We start from the raw sequence: 20,297 nt of genomic DNA, 5'->3' as shown, positions 1-20,297 counted from the left end.
GTGTGTGTGTGTGTGTGTGTGTGTGTGTGTGTGTGTGTGTGTGTGTGTGTGTGTGTGTGTGTGTGTGTGTGTGTGTGCATCAGTGTTTCTCTGTGTGTGTTTGTTTAGAGGCATGCAGTCACTCATCGAATGGGGTTATCAATTGTGAATGTTTTAATGAGTAATGATTAATTACACACTTTAATTATTATTGGTAATTACTGATTAATGAGTGATCGACGAGTGACGATGAATTGACGAATGAGTGATTGACGGCTTTTGGCGAGAAATAAAAACCATTCCAGACGGATCCTCTCCTCTCAATGTCTGCCAGCGTTGTTCCTACAAGATCTGAAACGTCAGAGTGAGGCGACCCCCCCCCCCAGCTCCCAAAATACATTACATGAATGTACATCTCACATTCCCAGTGGAAATGCAACCCAAGTTTCAACCAGGGCCGTTTGGGTGACTCAGAATACGCTCTGTAGCCTGTGCCATCACCGCCAGGCTACACCACACTCCGGTTTCACCACAGAGGGGACCACTTCCTCCCGAGGCGCTGGAGGGAGATTCAGGTGTTCACAGCGTCAGGAGGGTAAGAGAAACCGCGCAAGCACGATAAAGATAATTAACAAAACCAGGCAAAGAAAGAGACATCCTTCGAGTGAACGGAATAAATAGGTAGCAGCATCCATCATCTATATAAAGAGGAAGTGTAATAGAATGAAACAAAAACAACTCAAATACATTGACATATGTTAGTAAAAATTGTGTGGATGATTTAATAGTTATGATAAAACATACGCATTGGGTGTTTGAAGACCACAAAAAATTGAGAGGAGAGTACAATTCCATTTATCTGAAAAATAAATGTTAAATGATTGCGTTTATTGTGTTGTCCTCTAGAGGGCACTATTGCACCGTCGTGTTCTGGTCGGGGGTGTGCGCGAAGTGTTTTCCATGTTATTTTGAGTTGTCAAGCTTATCTGAACAGATGGATACACTATTTGGAAGTTTCCTAACTTAATAAAAAGCTACTTGTAAAAATCTACCAGTGGTTACAGATTATTTCCAACAAAATATTAAGCACTAAAATAGCCGGTCAGCAACAGGGGTGTGTTTATCAGAGATGCCAGAAGGTGACACTGTTGTTCTTGTTGCTGTTGTGGATAAAAAGCGACAGACTACATTATTTCTTAATAGTTTTTTCCTTATTAATCAACTGACCGTTCACATCTAGTTTGTCTGACTCTGGAAGCAACAACCCACATGAAATAGATATCGGCCATGGAGCTCAACAGGATGACACTATTATTCCGTAATAAGCTCCCTTTGGGGGGGGGGGGGGGGGGGGGGGGGGGTTGGCATGGTTGAAATCAGGGAAAGTAGGGGAGTGTGTCCGGGCAGGTCTGGACTCTACGCCCCCCTACGACATGGTCCCACCACTGCAGCCGCCAGTGGGACAGACTCGGGCTGTGTCGTCACGGGGAGCCGCCCCGGCCTATAAACTACAGACGCTGCCGAATCAGAGCCTTTCTAAACCCGCAGCAGTGAAGACGTGTCCCTGAGGAGAACCAGCCTTTATCGCATTCGTCAATAGCCTACTCAATAGGTAAGCGGAAAATAAATCAAACATTTAGTGGAGTCGTGCCTGCATTGCACAGCTATGCAGCTCTGTTAGTTTACATTATGACACTGTAATATGATACCCGATGACATTGCATGAGACCCGTTGTTTCTTCCACGCAATAACAAACGCAAAGGGATGGGTTGGATGTTGGAACCGGCGTGTAGTCTTGCAGTGGCGTTAGATATATGCTTTGTACCCTGTACCTCCATGTCTTATTGCTGTAGGCCTACTCGTCCCAACACGAGAGAAACGTCAGCGCTGTTTAGAGACGAGGAATTGACGAGAAAAATATATTCAGTTTATGGGATGAAAAGAGACGTCTGTGGCCAGTCTGGGTGGATGGTTGGTTGTGTTTGAAAGGGTTTTGTGTGTGTATGTGTGTGTGTGTGTGCGTGCGTGTGTGCGTGCGTGTGTGTGTGTGTGTGTGTGTGTGTGTGTCTAGATTGGACTCACTGCATTCTCCCACATTGTGTTGTTCATGATGGGATGCCCCAGGTCTCCATAGAAACGAGGAAATAAATATTGGGCAAGAGAGGAAGTTGTTATATATATGGTCGCACCGGATGTGTTTTTTAACGTACCGCTATATTGTGTTCACACTTCCTGTTACCTAGGCAACTGCCTCACACACGAGAGAGGACCCTTTAAATGAGGAAACATACAAGACAGCCTTAAATGAAGACAGCCACACACACACACGCGCACACACACACACGCAAGCAGGCAGACAGACAGACACGCACACATATACATGCACAAAGGCATACACACAAACACATGCTTTTTGTTTGTGTGTTTCACCATACATATGTCTGTATGTGTGTGTGTGTTAATGTGTGTGTGCCCATATATGTTTGCGTATGCACTCGAGTTTGTGCGTGTATTTGCATATATATATATATATGTGTGTGTGTGTGTGTGCGTGTGTGTTCGGCCCTGCGAGCCTGTTAGTAACAGCTGAGGACGCCTCAGCCGATGATGGTCAGGGAGAGAGTGAGTCACCCTCTCCTAAGTCTCCTTCCTGCTGCGGGAATCTCTCTTCACCACCATATAAAGACACTGGAATGGCCCCCAGACACTGAGGAGAAACCTTAAAACCGCCTTTGTTTACATCATAAGTGCACATTTAGTCTGAAATCAACTTTGATTTTTTTTTTTTCTTCTTTTGCACCACTTAACAATATGGCTTTTAAAATAGTTTGTCCCATTTACTGCACTCAATTGAAACCCTTTTTTTTTTTTTTAGCACATTTCCTTTAATCTCATCTCCTCTCCCTTCCTCCCACCTCCTCCCTTCACTTATTCTCCTCTCTTATCTCATCTGTTCTCCCCTCTCTCCTTCTCTCTTTCCTATCATCTCCCCTGCTTCTGTTCTCGTCCCCTTTCTTCTCGTCTCATCTCCTCACCTCTCTTCCTTCCGTCGTATTCTTCCCCCCCGTCCCGTTCTCTTCTCTTTCTTCTCACCTCTGATCTCTCGCCCTACCGGCCGTGTTCGAGTTGGGCTCTCGGCTGCCCGCTCGTGTTGGAATGGACTCCATTGATCCATATCTGCACCGGGAATGTGAGCGTGTGTTCAGGGGAAGGGGCCCGTAGGGGTCCGTCCCACCGGCGGGTAGGATTGTTTCACGACGAGACGCGACCCCTGTTGGTCATGTGACCTGTTCTGTTCATGCCTCAACCTGCGTTCGGACCCCCGACTGACACACTCAAACTAAAACAGAGTTGAATGGCTCTTTCTTTGGTAGACTGAAGTAATTCATCCAGACGATTTAACTCTTTAACAGATGCTTTTATCCAATGGGAATTATATACAGTGAATCAGAATACATGTGGTTAAGGGGCAGGTTTGGGTTGAGGGGGCGTCTTGCTGCGACACCGGGGCTCGAACCCAGAACCTTTCGCTCTCCTGCCCCCCATCATATCCCCCAGAACAACCCCAAAAAATGCACGCTGCAAAGGATCGGCTCGTCTACTGTCTTGTCACCTCTCGGTAGAAATATTGAAAGTGATTCTCTCAGATGTTGCCATGCGGTGAGAGAATCCTGCGTTAATAGACACAGGTCTATTAAACGCTCTGATCTTTGATTCTGGTCCCTCTCTCAGCCCCCTCAGACAGGTGGATGTCTCCGTACTAAATTGTAAATTGTTGAGTTCAGATTCACTGGCAGTGTGGGTAATTGAGTTGACTGTGTGCACCGATAGACACTTCCACTTCTCTTCAGCGGGCGCAGACGCCAGCCACGCTTCGCCCCCCTGAAGGAGCCGACACTTTTGTAGTCGGTAGTCACTCAAATAACGTAGTTTTGCCTGAAATTGTATAAACTGAAATGCATTCTGAAAGAGCGACACCCACCACTCCCCTGTTGGGTGGAAATCCCTTCTTCTCCACACGACTCAATATTTCACAGGATTTTATAAAAGAGGTTTTTGTTTTTTTCTGGGGGGGGGGGGGGGGGTCGACCAATGGGAATTGCTTTCAGTGGATCCAAGGGAATGTCATGTCCTTTTAAGGGATGATGCAAAATGGCAGTCTAGCTGTCAGTCTAGTTTAGCTGAAAAAAGAGAAAAGAGAAATGAATAAAATTATTTTGGCGCGTTGATGTCTCTGCGTGACATCAGGGAGTAGTTCTTTATGGGTTCACAGGATGTTGTCTACGTGCAGGTTTGGCGTATTACCATTTCATAAACACTTTAATATAGTTTGGTTTTTGTAAAAGTCAGTTTACTTATTTTGTTTGTACGTCCCAAACGCTCCTGCTACCCACCCCCATCCCCCAAACAGCTCATCTGTTGAACAGATGAGCTAGGTGTGTGCATGTGGAGGTGTTGTTGTGTACACAACTCTGAAATTATAAAGCAAAACGGTCGGGTACCAGGGATTTAGTTCCCCAATCGTAAAGGTTGTTTATCATTGTAATTATCCACCAGAAGTGGATACGCATAGCTGCAACTTCCTTGTGAAGATAACAACTATGTACAAAGGACAGAGTAGAAATATAGACAGGGAAGTCGAGTATTATTACATTAATAACATTTTATTAGTTTGTCCTGTCAGGGGATTTTCCATTTTGGGTCACAAGACTTGTTGCTGTTCATGGCTAATTGTGTTTGGATATTGAAAAATCTACATTTGAAGAAATCTAAAATGACTACGGAAAGTTTGTCTATTTATTTGGGAGCTATGTGAATATCCACGTCAAAATGTAAGTATGATGATAAAGTATTTTCATAATATGATATCATTTTTAGAAACTGATTCCTGCAGCACATGGAATTATTTAGTACGCACTCAAAATGTGGTCTCTTTTGCTCAAAGCGTCTACTATATATGCAACTCGAGTACTAAAACTTGAAACCCAGACTCTACATGTCAACAAATCAAGTCTGTAGGCAGCCAGTCGGACGCGTTAGCCGTCATGCAAACAAACGTACCGGGTTTCCGAGGTTCACCAGACGGAATGGTGTTGTGTGAACTTGGCCTTGGCACGGGGCGGCTGAGAAGGGAACCCAAATATGGAGGCTTGGTTTCATGAACCCTCTCTCCAGAGTCCCGGATTCCTCCCATGTTTGTGGGCAGCTCGCTATGCAGAAGAATCGGCTCCCTCTGTTCAATCACAGAGGGCTACTCACACAACATTGTTTCACTCGGCTGTCCCTCATACCAGGTCAGAAGTACGACATCAAGAGATGAATTTTGTCTCTTGTCCTTTCCCCAATACACAGTACTTCATAGCAGCTTCAGACACAGCAATGCATGCCACAACAACAATCAGCTTGTTTTTTCACTTGAAGACAGTGTATCACAAGCACCCACTTCAAACACTTAATTCAAGGCCGCAAGCCGTCTATGCAGTGGAAAGATATGGCTCAAGTGTGTATGTGTGTGGGTGTGTCTCTGTGCGTATGCATGCAAGTGATTGTGTTTATTCATGTACGTACTATAGGTGCTTGCATGGAGATTGCACAAGCGCCTATAGCCAGACAGCATAGTCTAGTAGTGGTTCAGCAGGGTGGTTGACCAGCCAAAAAGGTCCAGGATTCAAACCCTTACGTCTTATGTTTTTCCATCCTAGAGACAGATACCTAGACCATTATTTAGTTAAATATTCAGATGTATCACTTTGGATAAAAGCATCTGTTCCTACACCATGCATCTCATGCACCATGCATGAGCTGCACCACATACTGTATCTCCTGCAGCATGCCTTGCCACATACAGCTCCTAGTCACCCTATCACCATGTACTGAGTCAAAACTGCCACCAGCCCTTCCTGCCCAGAGAAGGAAGTCCTTGTCACAGGGCTGTGTGCCACTGAGTCACCCTGCTGCTTGTATTAATAGCTAACTACTACACCCCCGCAGTTTATCTCTGTTTCCATGGCAGTACCTCACGCTTAAAAAAGGCAGTACCAAAAACAAGAGTTCCCAGAGTGAATATCTTGGAAACATTAGCAGGCTGGTTCCCTGGGAGCTATGGCAACAGGGTTATAATAATAAACAAGGTTATAATTCATTTATATTTTTTGGGGGCATTTTTATGCTTTGTTCATGACAGACACAGTGAGAGTGAGACAGGAAGGTATCTAAGGACTAAGCCTTAATGGTACGCACTCTACCCGGTGATCCACTACAGCCCTCAAAGTGTGCCCTCTAGGTCATCATTTAAACACTGTCCTACACCGCGCAGTACGGTGTGTCCCCAGCCTTTGGGTCAGGACTCATCTTGGGAGTCATCTGATAGGCATATGATGTTTGGGCGAATGCCGATAGTTGAGATTATTGACTGAAAGGTTTAAATGGTCTTCAATAGTGGGTTGTCTGTCCGTACAGGACGAAGAAAGGAGAAAACTACGGCTCATCGCTTAGCGTGGTGCAATGCGCAATACGCTCGCTGGAACATTGATTTTACGGGCAGACGTTGATGGGGCTGCGACAATGTGTGTGGAGGCAAATTCGCACAAAAAACGTACCAAGTAGCCGGTGGCAGACGCTCACAGTTCCCTGGCCCAAAGATCTGACAACCATTTTATCTGCCAATTCTGGCCCCTATTGGGCTCCTAACCAAACAAAGGAGGACTCCCTCTCCTGTGGTCCTTCTTAAGGGGTCTTCCCTGAGACCTAGGGGAGTGTTTGTCCCTTAGAGGTCCCGGGTTCAACTCCTTCCTGCCCCCCTACAGGAAGCATGGCAGCATACCACGCCGAGTTTGAGCGTGCGGGCCAGACGCCGGGGCTCCAGGTGTGGAGGATCGAGAAGTTCGACCTGGTGCCGGTCCCCGAGAACCTGTACGGGAGCTTCTACACCGGGGACGCCTACCTGGTCCTCAACACCATCAAGCAGCGCTCCGGGAAGCTGCAGTACGACCTCCACTTCTGGCTGGGTGAGCGACGACGAGGACGAAACGTGATCGTGGTTGGCTGGTTCACGAGCCATGGGGTTTGAGACTGTACTTTACAAACTGTGGTTGTGACGCTGAAGTATTGGTTTAGGTGTCGTGGCTTTTAATAGGAATAAAAAAGGGCCAGAATCTAGGGCAGAGTGAGTGACTCGGAAATTGTAATTGTTTATCTGAACTGCAGCTACGCTTTGAGTATGTTAATTGTTTAGGTGTTTGATCTGGGCCAATCACAACCGTCAGCTTTGCTTGATGGGCGAATGCCTAACTACATACTTCAAATATAGCTTAAGCAGCTTCTTCTGCAGCCACTTAAGACGGCTTCTCTAGCTTACTACGAATCGGGACAGTGGGAACCACGGAGATCGAGGAGCACATCTGGAGATTTAGGAAGCGAGGGCGAGCGAACATCAAGCAACGTGGAATGATTATTGGAGCGCAGCCTGTGTCCACCGAGGACCTCAGTGGCCCTCTGGACCACACCGCCCTGTCCCGTCGGTGCGGCGGTGTGTTCCAGGGCCTGGTTCCTCGCTGGGGCGTGAGAGAACCGAGTTAAACCGTGTCGTCCTTGTGGTCGCGGCATACCAGGGGACTTCTGCACGCAGGATGAGAGCGGCTCAGCGGCCATCTTCACCGTCCAGATGGACGACCACCTGGGCGGGCAGCCCATCCAGTACCGCGAGGTCCAGGGCCACGAGTCCAAGGTCTTCCTGGGCTACTTCAAGTCGGGCATCAAGTACATGGTAGGAGTCCATGCTTTATGACCACTATATGACCACTATATGACCTAGCAATATATACCCAATACTAGTGAGCATTGCCAAATACACCAGTGTCATAATTTTGACAGTTGTTTCTTTGATCAATGTTGACTATGTTATATTACGTATTTATGTCTTCATAATTATTGATTAACACTACCGCCGCTATTTGAAACGACGGGGTGCGTCTCTGTTCCGTTCCAGATTGGGGGCGTGGCCTCCGGCTTCAAGCACGTTGTCACCAACGAGGTCATCATGCAGCGGGTGCTCCAGGTCAAGGGTCGTCGCGTCGTCCGGGCGACGGAGGTGCCAGTGAGCTGGGACAGCTTCAACCAGGGAGACTGCTTCATCCTGGACCTGGGAGCGGTACGACCCCCCTCTTTGTTTACGAGTCCCGGACACAGCCAGCGTGGTCGCTATGGTTACACTGTGTTGTTGCTGGAGGCGGGATAGACTAGCGGTGGTTGAACTCCCATCAGCAAGGTTCTGGGTTCGAAACCCTCACAGTGCAGTGTGCCTACAGAGCAGGGACCCATGAGCAAGATGTCCTCACACTTACCTTCTTATTAATTACACAATGTCATTCCAAGTAGCATTTGATTAAACTCGACCAATATAGTAATTCATCAGGTTTTTTGACAATAAGTGACTTTGCATAAAATTGTCAACTGAATGACTAGATATACACATGTTTGAATGATGCATTTGGTGTTCCGTTTATAGTTAATAACTGGGCGAGGTGTAAACACGTGTGATTGCAGAGCGACACTATCGTCCGACCGGTGTTTAACCGATGCCCATAAACCCTCGTTGATGACCCTATCATCATAAACCCGGCTGTGTTTACTCTGTGTTGACGGCAGGGTAGGGCTTGTGTTGACTCTGTGCTCTGCTCGTCGTGCCTGTCCAGGAGATCTACCAGTGGTGTGGATCGCAGAGCAACCGCTTCGAGAAGCTCAAGGCCACCACGGTTGCTAAGGGTATCCGTGACAACGAGCGGAGCGGGCGCGCCCGCGTCTACGTCTGCGACGAAGGGATGGAGAGGGAGCAGATGCTGGAGGTGAGGGGGGGGAGAGGGGGGGGGGGGGGGGAGAGGAGGGGAGGGGAGGGGGGGGGGGGAGAAGAGGTAGGGGAAGTGGGGGAGGAGGGAGGGGAAGTGGGGGAGGAGGGAGGGGATGATGTATGATATGATGTATGATCGGTTAATGATTTGTGTTTATCTAATCAACTTCCTCCTGCTACACATCCACGCAAACACACATACACACACACACACACACACACACACGTGCACACTCGTGCGCGTGCATATACACTTTAACAAATGCACACACACACACGTGCACACAAACACACTCACAAATGTACACATATCCACGTGACACACACATGTGCGTGTTGCTCACCCACACACTGGTGCGTCTGTCTTCAGGTTCTCGGCCCTAAACCGGATCTGCCTGAAGGAGCCTCTGATGACATCAAGGCAGACGCCTCCAACCGCAAGATGGCCAAACTCTACAAAGTAAGACCCCGAACATCTGTCACCATCCAGCAGGCCTGCACCCGTCCTATCTTCGTGTTGGTTTTAGTATTTGGTTTTAGTGATGATAGTTATATTAACTAAGATTATGATGGTGGTTACATTAACTAAGGTTATGACAGTGGTTATATTAACTAAGGTTATGACAGTGGTTATATTAACTAAGGTTATGATGGTGGTTACATTAACTAAGGTTATGACAGTGGTTATATTAACTAAGGTTATGACAGTGGTTATATTAACTAAGGTTATGATGGTGGTTACATAAACTAAGGTTATGACAGTGGTTATATTAACTAAGGTTATGACAGTGGTTATATTAACTAAGGTTATGATGGTGGTTACATTAACTAAGGTTATGACAGTGGTTATATTAACTAAGGTTATGACAGTGGTTATATTAACTAAGGTTATGACAGTGGTTATATTAACTAAGGTTATGATGGTGGTTACATTAACTAAGGTTATGACAGTGGTTATATTAACTAAGGTTATGACAGTGGTTATTTTAACTAAGGTTATGATGGTGGTTACATTAACTAAGGTTATGATGGTGGTTACATTAACTAAGGTTATGACGGTGGTTACATTAACTAAGGTTATGACAGTGGTTATATTAACTAAGGTTATGACAGTGGTTATATTAACTAAGGTTATGACGGTGGTTATATTAACTTATGATGGTGGTTACATTAACTACGGTCGTGATGATGGTGGTTACATTAACTACGGTCGTGATGATGGTGGTTACATTAACTACGGTCGTGATGATGGTGGTTACATTAACTACGGTCGTGATGATGGTGGTTACATTAACTACGGTCGTGATGATGGTGGTTACATTAACTACGGTCGTGATGATGGTGGTTACATTAACTACGGTCGTGATGATGGTGGTTACATTAACTACGGTCGTGATGATGGTGGTTACATTAACTACGGTCGTGATGATGGTGGCTCACTCATGTGATCCCGGTTGTGGCGTCCAGGTGTCTAACTCCGGCGGGGACATGGCCATCGCCCTGGTGGCGGCGGAGAACCCGTTCTCCCAGAGCGCCTTGGAGTCCAGCGACTGCTTCATCCTGGACCACGGCTCCGACGGGAAGATCTTCGTCTGGAAAGGTCAGTTCTGTGCGGACGGTGCTGGGCGTGACATCTGAATGTACGTGAAGGGATGGTCCTACGTGTGGCGCCGATTCATTTAGACATTCATTTACACAAAGTCATTCAGAATCAACTCGGTGTGACTGGCCACTGTATTAACACACATGCATAAATCCCCTTCTGAACGCTTTGTCTACTTGCACGAATCACTTTTTGGTTCGTGGCCCAGGCTCCGTGCCGTCACCCATCAGAGGTTCTGCTGTAACGCAGTAGGACGCCTGGATCCCAGATCACAAACGCCTCCATCACACAGCGTTCAACGTTATAACCACCGGGTCTAGGAGTCCCTCGGGTCCCACTCAGTAAATTGAAGTGTGCCAACATGAGCAAAGCAGCAGTCAGTGTTGTTCCTGCTTGGCCCAGGCGGTAGCCTCCCTTCACAAGGAAGAGAGTTAAACGTTGTGTACTCCGCCCGTAAACAGCTCTGGGCTGCACACTGGCGCCTCTCACAGAGCTCTCATTAAACCCACAGCTCACCTGGCCACACTATTGATTCAAATGGTAAAAAAAAAGAAAAAGCCAAAGACTCAACTCATTATTTCTATGATCTCATAGATCCAGTTAAAAACAAGAGAACAGGAACACAGATACATAAATCTGTTTAAACATTTTCCATTACAGTCTGATTCCATCATGTGCTCCACAGTTAGTGGATAGACACAACACGACATGCAGGGTGTGTCACGTATATTACGTGACACACAAGTTCCTACCCTCAGAAGAATTGTAATGATAGTGGATAGATATTAAAGTAAGAGTAATAGGAAGATAGTTATATTGAGAGTAATAGGAAGACGGAAGATAGTGATAGTACTAAATATAGTATATATATATAAGAGTAATTGTTTGTCTCTGCCAGATGAAACCCTCCCACTGTAACTTTGTGTGCTCATTTGAGCTTTTCTGTCTGACACATTGTTTGTGAAAATCCTCAAGATTGAAATCGATTTGTTTAATTTAATTAATTTCCAGGTCAATCAAATCAGGTCAATCGAATCCATCCCTGTTGTGTCATGTGGTGCATCCAACGCCTTTGAGCAATCTAACGAACAAACACAGATGGCCAACATTACACTAACAAGTGAACAGTAGTAGGGCGGGACGGTTACCGAAGAAATGTCCTTTCCTCTGTCCTGCCGGCTTACGCTTACAACGACGACGACCCCTGACCAGTGTTGTGCATGAACTAGTTCAACAGAACTAGTTCATTGAACAAGTTAATTTTTCTATGAACTTTGAACTGAACGTAACATATTTTTAACTAAAGAACTTGAACTTGAACTAGTTCAGTTTTGGGACATTCTGAATTGATACTTAGGTCCAGATGACATGTTTATTAATGCCTTAGTTGTGATGAATGAAACAGGTGTACAAATAATATCCACAACAATCTGAGATTGTAGTGATGGGCAGCAGGTAATGCAGAGGATTCATTTTAAAAGATAAGCACAGAAATACTCACTCCAACAGTTTTTCTTCAGTTTCTAAAAAAAAACTGTTAATGAACTGAACATGAACTAGTCCAAAACTGAACTGGTGAACTATGAACGGGAATGTATTCATTTTCTTTTTGTATGAACTGAACTTTGAACTACTATTCTTCACGTGAAGTGTCAACTTGCACAACACTAAGCCCCTGACCCCCCCTGACCCCCCTGACCCCCCCGACCAGGCAAGGACGCCAACATGGAGGAGCGCAAGGCGGCCATGAAGGCGGCCGACGACTTCATCAAGAAGATGGGCTACCCCAAGCACACCCAGGTGCAGATCCTGCCCGAGATGGGCGAGACGCCGCTCTTCAAGCAGTTCTTCAAGAACTGGCGCGACCGCGAGCAGACCGAGGGCATGGGCGTGGCCTACATCTCCAACAGCATCGCCCGCATCGAGAAGGTGGCGTTCGACGCCGCCACCCTCCACGACTCCGCCCCCATGGCCGCCCAGCACGGCATGGTGGACGACGGCACCGGGGAGAAGCAGGTCAGGGACCGGGACGGACTGTCTGTCTGTCTGTCTGTTTGGTGTCTGTCTGTCTGTCTGTCTGTTTGGTGTCTGGCTGGCTGTCTGTCTGTCTGTCTGTCTGGTGTCTGGCTGGTGTCTGTCTGTCTGTCTGTCTGTCTGTCTGTTTGGTGTCTGTCTGTCTGTCTGTTTGGTGTCTGTCTGTCTGTTTGGTGTCTGTCTGTCTGTCTGTCTGTTTGGTGTCTGTCTGTCTGTCTGTTTGGTGTCTGTCTGTCTGTCTGTTTGGTGTCTGTCTGTCTGTCTGTTTGGTGTCTGTCTGTCTGTCCGTTTCTGTCTGTCTTGGAGATCGGGGTTTGTGTATCAGGATACTTCATGGGGTACGGATCATACTATGTCTTTTAATAATTAATTAATTAATATTAATTGAATAATACTATGTATTTTAGTAATTAATTAATTCTATATATTTTTTTCAAGTGTGCCAATGATTATGCGGCCACGTGCCAGTGGTGGCACGCGTGCCTAGGGTTGCCGACCCCTGCTCTAAACTCTAAACTGAAACAGAGGTGGTAATTGTGATGTGACGTCATGCTGAACAATCCCCGTGACAGTCCGGTCTGTCCACCAGTCTGTGTGTATTGGGTCTTGTCTGTCTAACCTGTCTACTAGGGGTGTGCATCTCTCCAATAAAAGACGATTCGATGCGTATCTCGATACATGGGGTACGATACGATTCAGGAACGATACATTTTTAAAATGGAACGATTCGATTCAGTTCGATTCAGAAGATTCGCATCTTTTAAATCAAAATCGATTTTCCGATACAAATCGTTTTTTGTTACACCCCTACTGTCTACGTAGTCGTATGTTAATCTGTTGACCTGCTGATCTGTCCACACCCCCGTTCTAACCCCTCCTGTACGTGTTGGTACAGATCTGGCGCATCGAGGGCTCGGACAAGGCGGCGGTGGACGAGTCCACCTACGGGCAGTTCTACGGAGGAGACAGCTACATCATCCAGTACAACTACCACCACGCCGGGCGGCAGGGCCACATCATCTACATGTGGTGAGGGGGAGAGCGGCCCGGTCCGTAGCATGGACGCGCGAAATGCTAACGTGCTGAGATGTTGATTCTTTTTATTCTTTGTTTCAAGGATAGCCCCTTGAGATGGTGTCCTTCAGTGTTAGCACGCTAAATGTTAGCACGCTACATTTTAGCTTCATAGACGCTAGCATGCTAACATCTTAGCATGCTAGCGTGGTAAGACGTTAGCTTGACATACGTCACCGTTGTTACCATTTCGGGTGGTAAGATCTTGGCGTTCTAGATGTTATCGTGGTAAAATGTTATCATTCTAGATGTAGTCGGAATGCTGAATGTTCACATGCCTAATGGTAACATGCATATTGTTCAAATACCAGATGTTAAAGGGGACACATTATACCACCAGGTGTGAGTGTGATTAGCCGTCACAAGTCGTTTTTTGAAAATCTGCCCCTTATGACGTCACAGGTGGGCGTGTCCACCTGGATGTGTGACAGATAGATGGGCAAAGTTTGCTACAGTCCACCGGGTAGGCTGGTAGACTGATCTATCACAGCGCACATCTAGGTGGACACGCCCACCTGTGACGTCATAAGGGGCAGATTTTCACGCCTGGTGGCATCACGTCACGGGACCTTTAAATCTTTGCTCACTGTGTCCCAGGCAGGGGGCGGACTCGAGCCAGGACGAGATCGGGGCGTCGGCCATCCTGGGCGCTCAGCTGGACGACGAGCTTGGCGGTGGGCCAGTACAGGTAAACCCCGCCCAGGTGGCGACGCCAACCCGGGCCGCCGCCTGGAGCCATCACTCCGTTTTCATTTGCTCTTCTGTCACATGATCTACTCCGTCCTCCTGCTTCTCCGGCCTAATGACTTTTTCTGCTCTCCCTCCTGGTGGCGTTACCACCTTTACGCTTCTCTCCCCTCCCGTTGCTCCTCTCCTCCCTCCCTGCTCCTCCTTGCCCTCTCCAGGTTGTTGGTGCACCCATAACCACCCAGGTAGAATCTCTCCCCCCCCGCCCCCTTCCTCTCCTCCCAAACTCTGTCCTATGACTCTCAGAACAGACCCAGGAAACGTAATGTAGCAGAGGTCAGATCTTTTGGGGATTCGGCAATTTTTCCTTCTATAAGTTCTATTTCTTAGAAGAACTCGTAAAATGTAGTCCAATGATCTGACTCTGTCACATTGCCTTTGCTCATCTAGAATTCCCCCTTCTAGAATAGTCTACATCTCACCATTCTCCCTTCCAGCGTCTACTAGATCCTAGAGATATGGATTTGCATCGTGAGCTCTGTGATGCAAGGACATCAGTGAGATTCCAGAATCCCCACAATTCTAGAATCATGTCCTCCAGCTTCCAGATTGCGTTCCTATAATCCTAGGATCTAGAGGGGATAAGGCTCTGTGCACGTATGGCTCTTGGATGGAAGAAAACAAGCGAAAAACAAGCGAAAACAAGCAAATGAGTTTGGGGGAAGCCAAGGACAGGATGTATCAGCTCTGATGATTACAAGAGTTTCCTTCTTGTAAACACACACACACACACACACACCTATAGAGCACTCCTGTGTTTTTAATGTAAACTAAACAGACTTGATAATATGATGACAAAAATCTGACGAGTAGGACATGAGTAAACTCAAATTTAGACCACACCCTGGCTCTGTATAGGAGTTCATCCGAGTCATTCTGTCCATTTCTTTATTCGACTCTCTCTCTCTGTTTCCTCTCCCTGTCTTCCCCTCACCCCATGTTTTTATTCACAATGTGTGTGTGTGTGTGTGTGTGTGTGTGTGTGTGTGTGTGTGTGTTATCGTGCATGCCAACATGTGGTCAAACGATATGCTCCCAGTCCGGTCCACACCGGTGATGAATGTTTTCATGTGAGATGGTCTTTGTTCCAGAAGCGTCCTAATCACTATAACTAAATGGGAACCAGCTGACTCACCAGCATGAATCCACCGTGTGGAAGAGTTCTCAAGCACTGGTCCACCCTTCTGCGGCCAAATGGTTTTCACTGCATGAAAGCGCAGTAGCAGTAAAATGCATGCAGTCATCCAAACAAAATAAATAATTTATTTATTTAGTTTGGATTTAAAATAACCCATATTTTTAAATATGGGTTTTTAACTACACACATAATGCTCTGTAAACCCTAATAGAGTGAAAGAGACAGCAGTTTACTTTAAACCCAGCATCACAGAATCGTAATCTGTGTTCTCAAACAGAAATGTGCATGATATATTATTATTATTAGCATGTGTTGTTTCCACAGCTGATCTGACAGACAACTCCTTCAGTTGATGACAATCTCAATGAAAAAAATATTCTAAATATGTTTGTATGTAGACACATGCTACGTCCGTTGTATATGTATATAGACATGCTACATCTGTTAAGCGTTGAAATATGTGGCCTTGACAGACGTAGCCAACACTGCCCCCTAGTGTCCGGGATACAGAAGGTTTATTCCGTGGACTGTTATACCAGGACATAACGTGTAGCTCAACTCCGCGACCTTGCGTCGGGGGAAAATAAACGACAGGGTTGCAAATTAAGCTTGAAATCTAACCTCGACAAAGTAAGCGCATGTAGTCAGGGTTAACCCTTTAAGCATTATTCAAATCATGCACAACCTTTCAAAACAATCAAGCATGATTTGTCGCATGTTACTATATAAAATGTATATAATAATGTATTGTACAGTATATAATACTTTGATTTGTCTAAAATGTTGAGTTTGTGTGTGTGTGTGTGTCTATATGTGTACGTGTGTCACATGGGTGTGTGTTCTGTCCATCTACCCATGTGTGTGTCTGTGTGATTGCTTGTGATCCAGGTGAGGGTGGTCCAAGGCAAGGAGCCGGCCCACCTGATGAGCCTGTTCGGGGGGAAGCCCATGGTGGTGTACCGGGGGGGGACCTCCAGGGACGGGGGTCAGACTGAGCCCGCGGAGACCCGCCTCTTCCAAGTCCGATCCAACTCCACCGGACACACGCGGGCTGTGGAGGTACACCGGATGGTCATGTATCCACTTGGAACCCAAATAAATATATATAAATATATATATATATACCCAATAGGCCTGGGCGATATGGCTGAAAGACGTATCACGATATAACTGGATCATATTGATCGATATCGATAGCTATTGATAATTGTAATGACCTAAAAAGACTAGGAATTACCATGCTGGATTTAAACACTTTAAACACACTGGTCCAGTCTCTTATCGAGATATATTGAACACATTTTATGTTGATATTGATCAAAAGTCTATCACGATACGATAATATATTGTTTTATTGCCCAGGCCTAATACCCAATACATATGTTTGATACTTTTATACTGTCGAGTTACGCAAGTCTTAACTGTAACCATTGTGAACATTCATAATACATTACACATTATCCACTCATATCAAGTCAATGGGATATTTATTATCAAATGTGCAGTAGCCTATATCACATTCCATTTTTGATTAATTTAAATCTGTATTTAATAACAGATTTATACAGCGTGTGAAAGGAAGCTCCAACACGCCGTCTAAACAATTCAATTTGTTGTTGATTTATTATAATTTTATTATTTTCCACCTTTGCGTTCGTCCAGCTCGAGGCAACGTCCGCCAACCTGAACTCCAACGACGCTTTTATTGTGGTGGCCCCTGGGGGCTGCTTCCTGTGGAGCGGGCAGGGGGCCAGCGACGCGGAGAAGCAGGGGGCCCTCCAGCTGTGTGACATACTGGGGGTGTCTGCCGCAGAGCTGCCCGAGGGCGGAGAGAGCGGTGAGAGGAGATGCACACGCACACAACCCCGGTGAAAGACAGAAATAAACCCAGCATTTAAAAAAGCAACCAAAGTACACACATTCGAGAATAATATTCATGTTGTTAGACACTTGAATTGCTGATCCTCAACTGATTTACATGTGCGGTAATGCTCACCTGCACTAACCTATAGGCGCCTGTAGGGGTCAGGATTTTACAAAAAAGCAGCTACAGAAATTGATGGAGCCACTTTCAACAACTAAGAAATAATTTGAATGTTTTACTTTTTTAAATATTTTTTTGAACCAACAATGATATCATCAGAATTATGTAAAATAGTTAATACATCAAAGGTGTATGAATGGAGAAAGAAAAAGGAAAATGAATTCAGAGGCTTGAACCTGCCTTCATCTTAACAGACTGTGTGTGTGTGTGTGTGTGTGCTTTTTATTCATCAACTCATTTCGTTTTTTTTTTCCCCCTCAACAGACGACTTCTGGGAAGCCCTGGGCGGCAAGAGCGCCTACCGCACGTCCTCGCGCCTCAAGAACAGGATGGACGCCCATCCTCCCAGGCTGTTCGCCTGCTCCAACAAGACCGGCAACTTCACCGTACGTCTTCCCCCCCCAGCCCCCCCCCCCCCCCCCCCCGCTGGGGACGCCCCCTGCTGTGTCAAGACGGTAGAACGATGCTAAGAGAGCGCAGTCGACCGCCGCACCCCGGCGTTGCACGTTGCCGACGGATACTGCATCATCTTCGGCTCGCGATGAAAAGCGCGAAGAAGAAATCCCCAAAAAAAAGAAACAAAGCCCAATCTCCCCTGTAACGTGGATGAATAATAATCCCTTCATGGTTTCTGTCTCTCTCACACAGATCGAGGAGGTACCCGGGGAGCTGACCCAGGACGACCTGGCCACCGATGACGTCATGATCCTGGACACCTGGGACCAGGTGAGTGCCGGGGCGGGGCCGGCGGGTCGGACGGGGCCCGGTTTGCACGCCGCGCGCCGCCGCCGCCCGTCCACAGCCGACGGGCAGAGAGACACACAGAGACACGCAGATGGTTAATAATTCACTGGTCTGACTGCCGGCGTTTTTCCAGGTGTTTGTGTGGATCGGAAACGAAGCCCAGGAGGAGGAGAAGACTGAAGCAATGGCCTCGGGTAAGGAGGAGAGTGTGTGTGTGCATGTGTGTGTGTGTGCGCGTGTGTGTGTGTGTGTGTGTGTGTGTGTGTGTGTGTGTGTGTGTGCCTGTGTGAATCCAAGTGGTGCCACTCACATCCATATTTATAGAGGTCTTGTGGCAAATTTTAATTGACATTAAACATTTGTAATCTCAGTGATTACTATATATTATACAGTATTGACAAACACACTTTAGTCATTTAGTGGGTGCTTTGAATCAGAGCGACTTAAGGGGATTAGATACACCTTAAGGAACAGGTAGGGGTTAAGGGGCGTCGTGCTCCAGGACGGCTGCGGACATCGGGGAATCGAACCCGTGACCTTTGCTTCGGGAGTCGAACATCCGAGCACTTTCCCCAATCCATGAACACCCCCCCCCCCCCACCCACCCACCCACCCACCCCGCGTCTGGTGCGATGTGTGAGAGTGTTTTAAACATGAGGACCTGGGTCTGTGACAACTGACCGGACCTGTCTCCCCCCCTCCCTCCCCCTCCTCCCTCCCTCCTCCCCCCTCCCCCCCCCTCCCCCACCAGCACTGCGCTACATCGAGACGGACCCGGCCAACCGCGACCGCCGGACCCCCATCGTGAAGATCAAGCAGACCTTCGAGCCCCCGACCTTCACCGGGTGGTTCCTGGGGTGGGACAACGACTACTGGACCACCGACCCCCTGGAGAGGGCCATGGCTGAGCTGGCCCTCTGAACTGTGACCCCCCCCCCCCCCCCCCCAGTACTAGTCCTGCCGCGCTGCTACCGCCCCCCCCCCCCCCCCCCCGCCTGATGCTCAACCTTTACTACAGCCAATTAGAACCAGCCCTGAAGAGTTCTCTTAAAGGTCCCGTGACGTGCCACCAGGTGTGAGTGTGATTAGCCGTTGCACGCCGTTTTGGAAATCAGCCCCTTATGACATCACATCAGGGGGCGTGTCCACCACAGATGTGCGCTGTGATAGATCAGTCCGTCAGCCAACCCGGTGGACTGTAGCAAACGTGGTGGCATCACGTCAGGCACCTTTAAGGACTCCGTTATCATGGCAACTAATCAGAACGCCATAAGATAACTTTTAAGATAACTGCTTCTTTTTATTTTATTTTTTACAGTTTTTAATGTTTCAAAGGACTGCCGATAACTCGTGGACACACACACACAACGTGTTAATTTATTAACTCTTAAGTCTTGCATGCCAAGTTGTGCCAACAGAGAGGATCATGGGATATGTAGTTTCACGTAATGCACCCCAGTTTCCGCAGGGGAGCCTTTTGCACATTTTGTCCACTAAAAAAAACAAAAAACGTTTTGTTGATATGATTTTTTTTATTGTATTCCCCTCGGTACAACTCACCCCTCTGAAAGGTTACGAGAGAGATGAAGAAATCACGTGAGGTGCAAAGCCGTTTGCTTGTTGGTAAATTCACTGCCAAGAACATCTTCCGAAGCCTTTCCAAAGCAATACAACCGATGCCTTAAACCTCTGTTTGTATCCCAGGGTCTTGTTTAGCTTCTCAACTACGCTTTAGTATTTACACTGCTGCTGAATAACAACTGTTGGACGCCCCGATACTCTCTAATGGGGGGGCGTCTGGCTCTGGGCCTTTGTAGCAAAGAAAACAGTTCTCCTCGCTCGTTGCCTGTGCCTACATCTGTGTTTGTGACTGGGCCCTGCTGCAGCCCGCTCTATTTTTAGCAGGAATCTAAAGCTTTGCTGCTGACAACAATCAAAACAAGTCACTTCCAGACAGGGCCTTCCCATAGTGCCCACACCAATCAAGATGTTCCAATAAACCTTTGAAAGAAGCGTGTTTGTCTCTGTATGGATTACTATTTACACTGGTTCCCCTTTGAGTCACAACCATGTCAGCACAGAACACAC

The 20,297-nt window shown here is 47.0% G+C and overlaps 1 protein-coding gene across 2 annotated transcripts; it reads left to right on the top strand.

Moving 5' to 3' along the window:
- Nucleotides 1-1,463: 1,463 nt before the first annotated feature.
- Nucleotides 1,464-20,222, top strand: gsna (gelsolin a). 2 transcript variants are annotated; one of them, XM_084483106.1, is made up of 17 exons: nt 1,464-1,591; nt 6,787-6,987; nt 7,591-7,745; nt 7,968-8,129; nt 8,674-8,823; nt 9,196-9,285; nt 10,293-10,425; nt 12,140-12,444; nt 13,358-13,491; nt 14,134-14,224; nt 14,442-14,468; nt 16,310-16,480; nt 17,084-17,258; nt 17,730-17,851; nt 18,114-18,191; nt 18,343-18,403; nt 18,961-20,222. In XM_084483106.1, exons 2-17 carry the CDS (start codon nt 6,792-6,794, stop codon nt 19,128-19,130), a joined length of 2,220 nt encoding a protein of 739 aa, XP_084339232.1. In that variant the 5' UTR covers nt 1,464-1,591; nt 6,787-6,791; the 3' UTR covers nt 19,131-20,222. The 2 variants fall into 2 exon arrangements, with proteins under 2 accessions (XP_084339232.1, XP_084339233.1); XM_084483107.1 differs by lacking the exon at nt 14,442-14,468.
- The last annotated feature ends 75 nt before the right edge of the window (nt 20,223-20,297 follow it).

Source organism: Micromesistius poutassou (genome assembly GCF_964030765.1).
Source record: "Micromesistius poutassou genome assembly, chromosome: 18".
Taxonomy (NCBI): domain Eukaryota; kingdom Metazoa; phylum Chordata; class Actinopteri; order Gadiformes; family Gadidae; genus Micromesistius; species Micromesistius poutassou.
The sequence above is the reverse complement of the archived record's forward strand: the minus strand, read 5'-3'. Positions and strand labels throughout refer to the sequence as shown.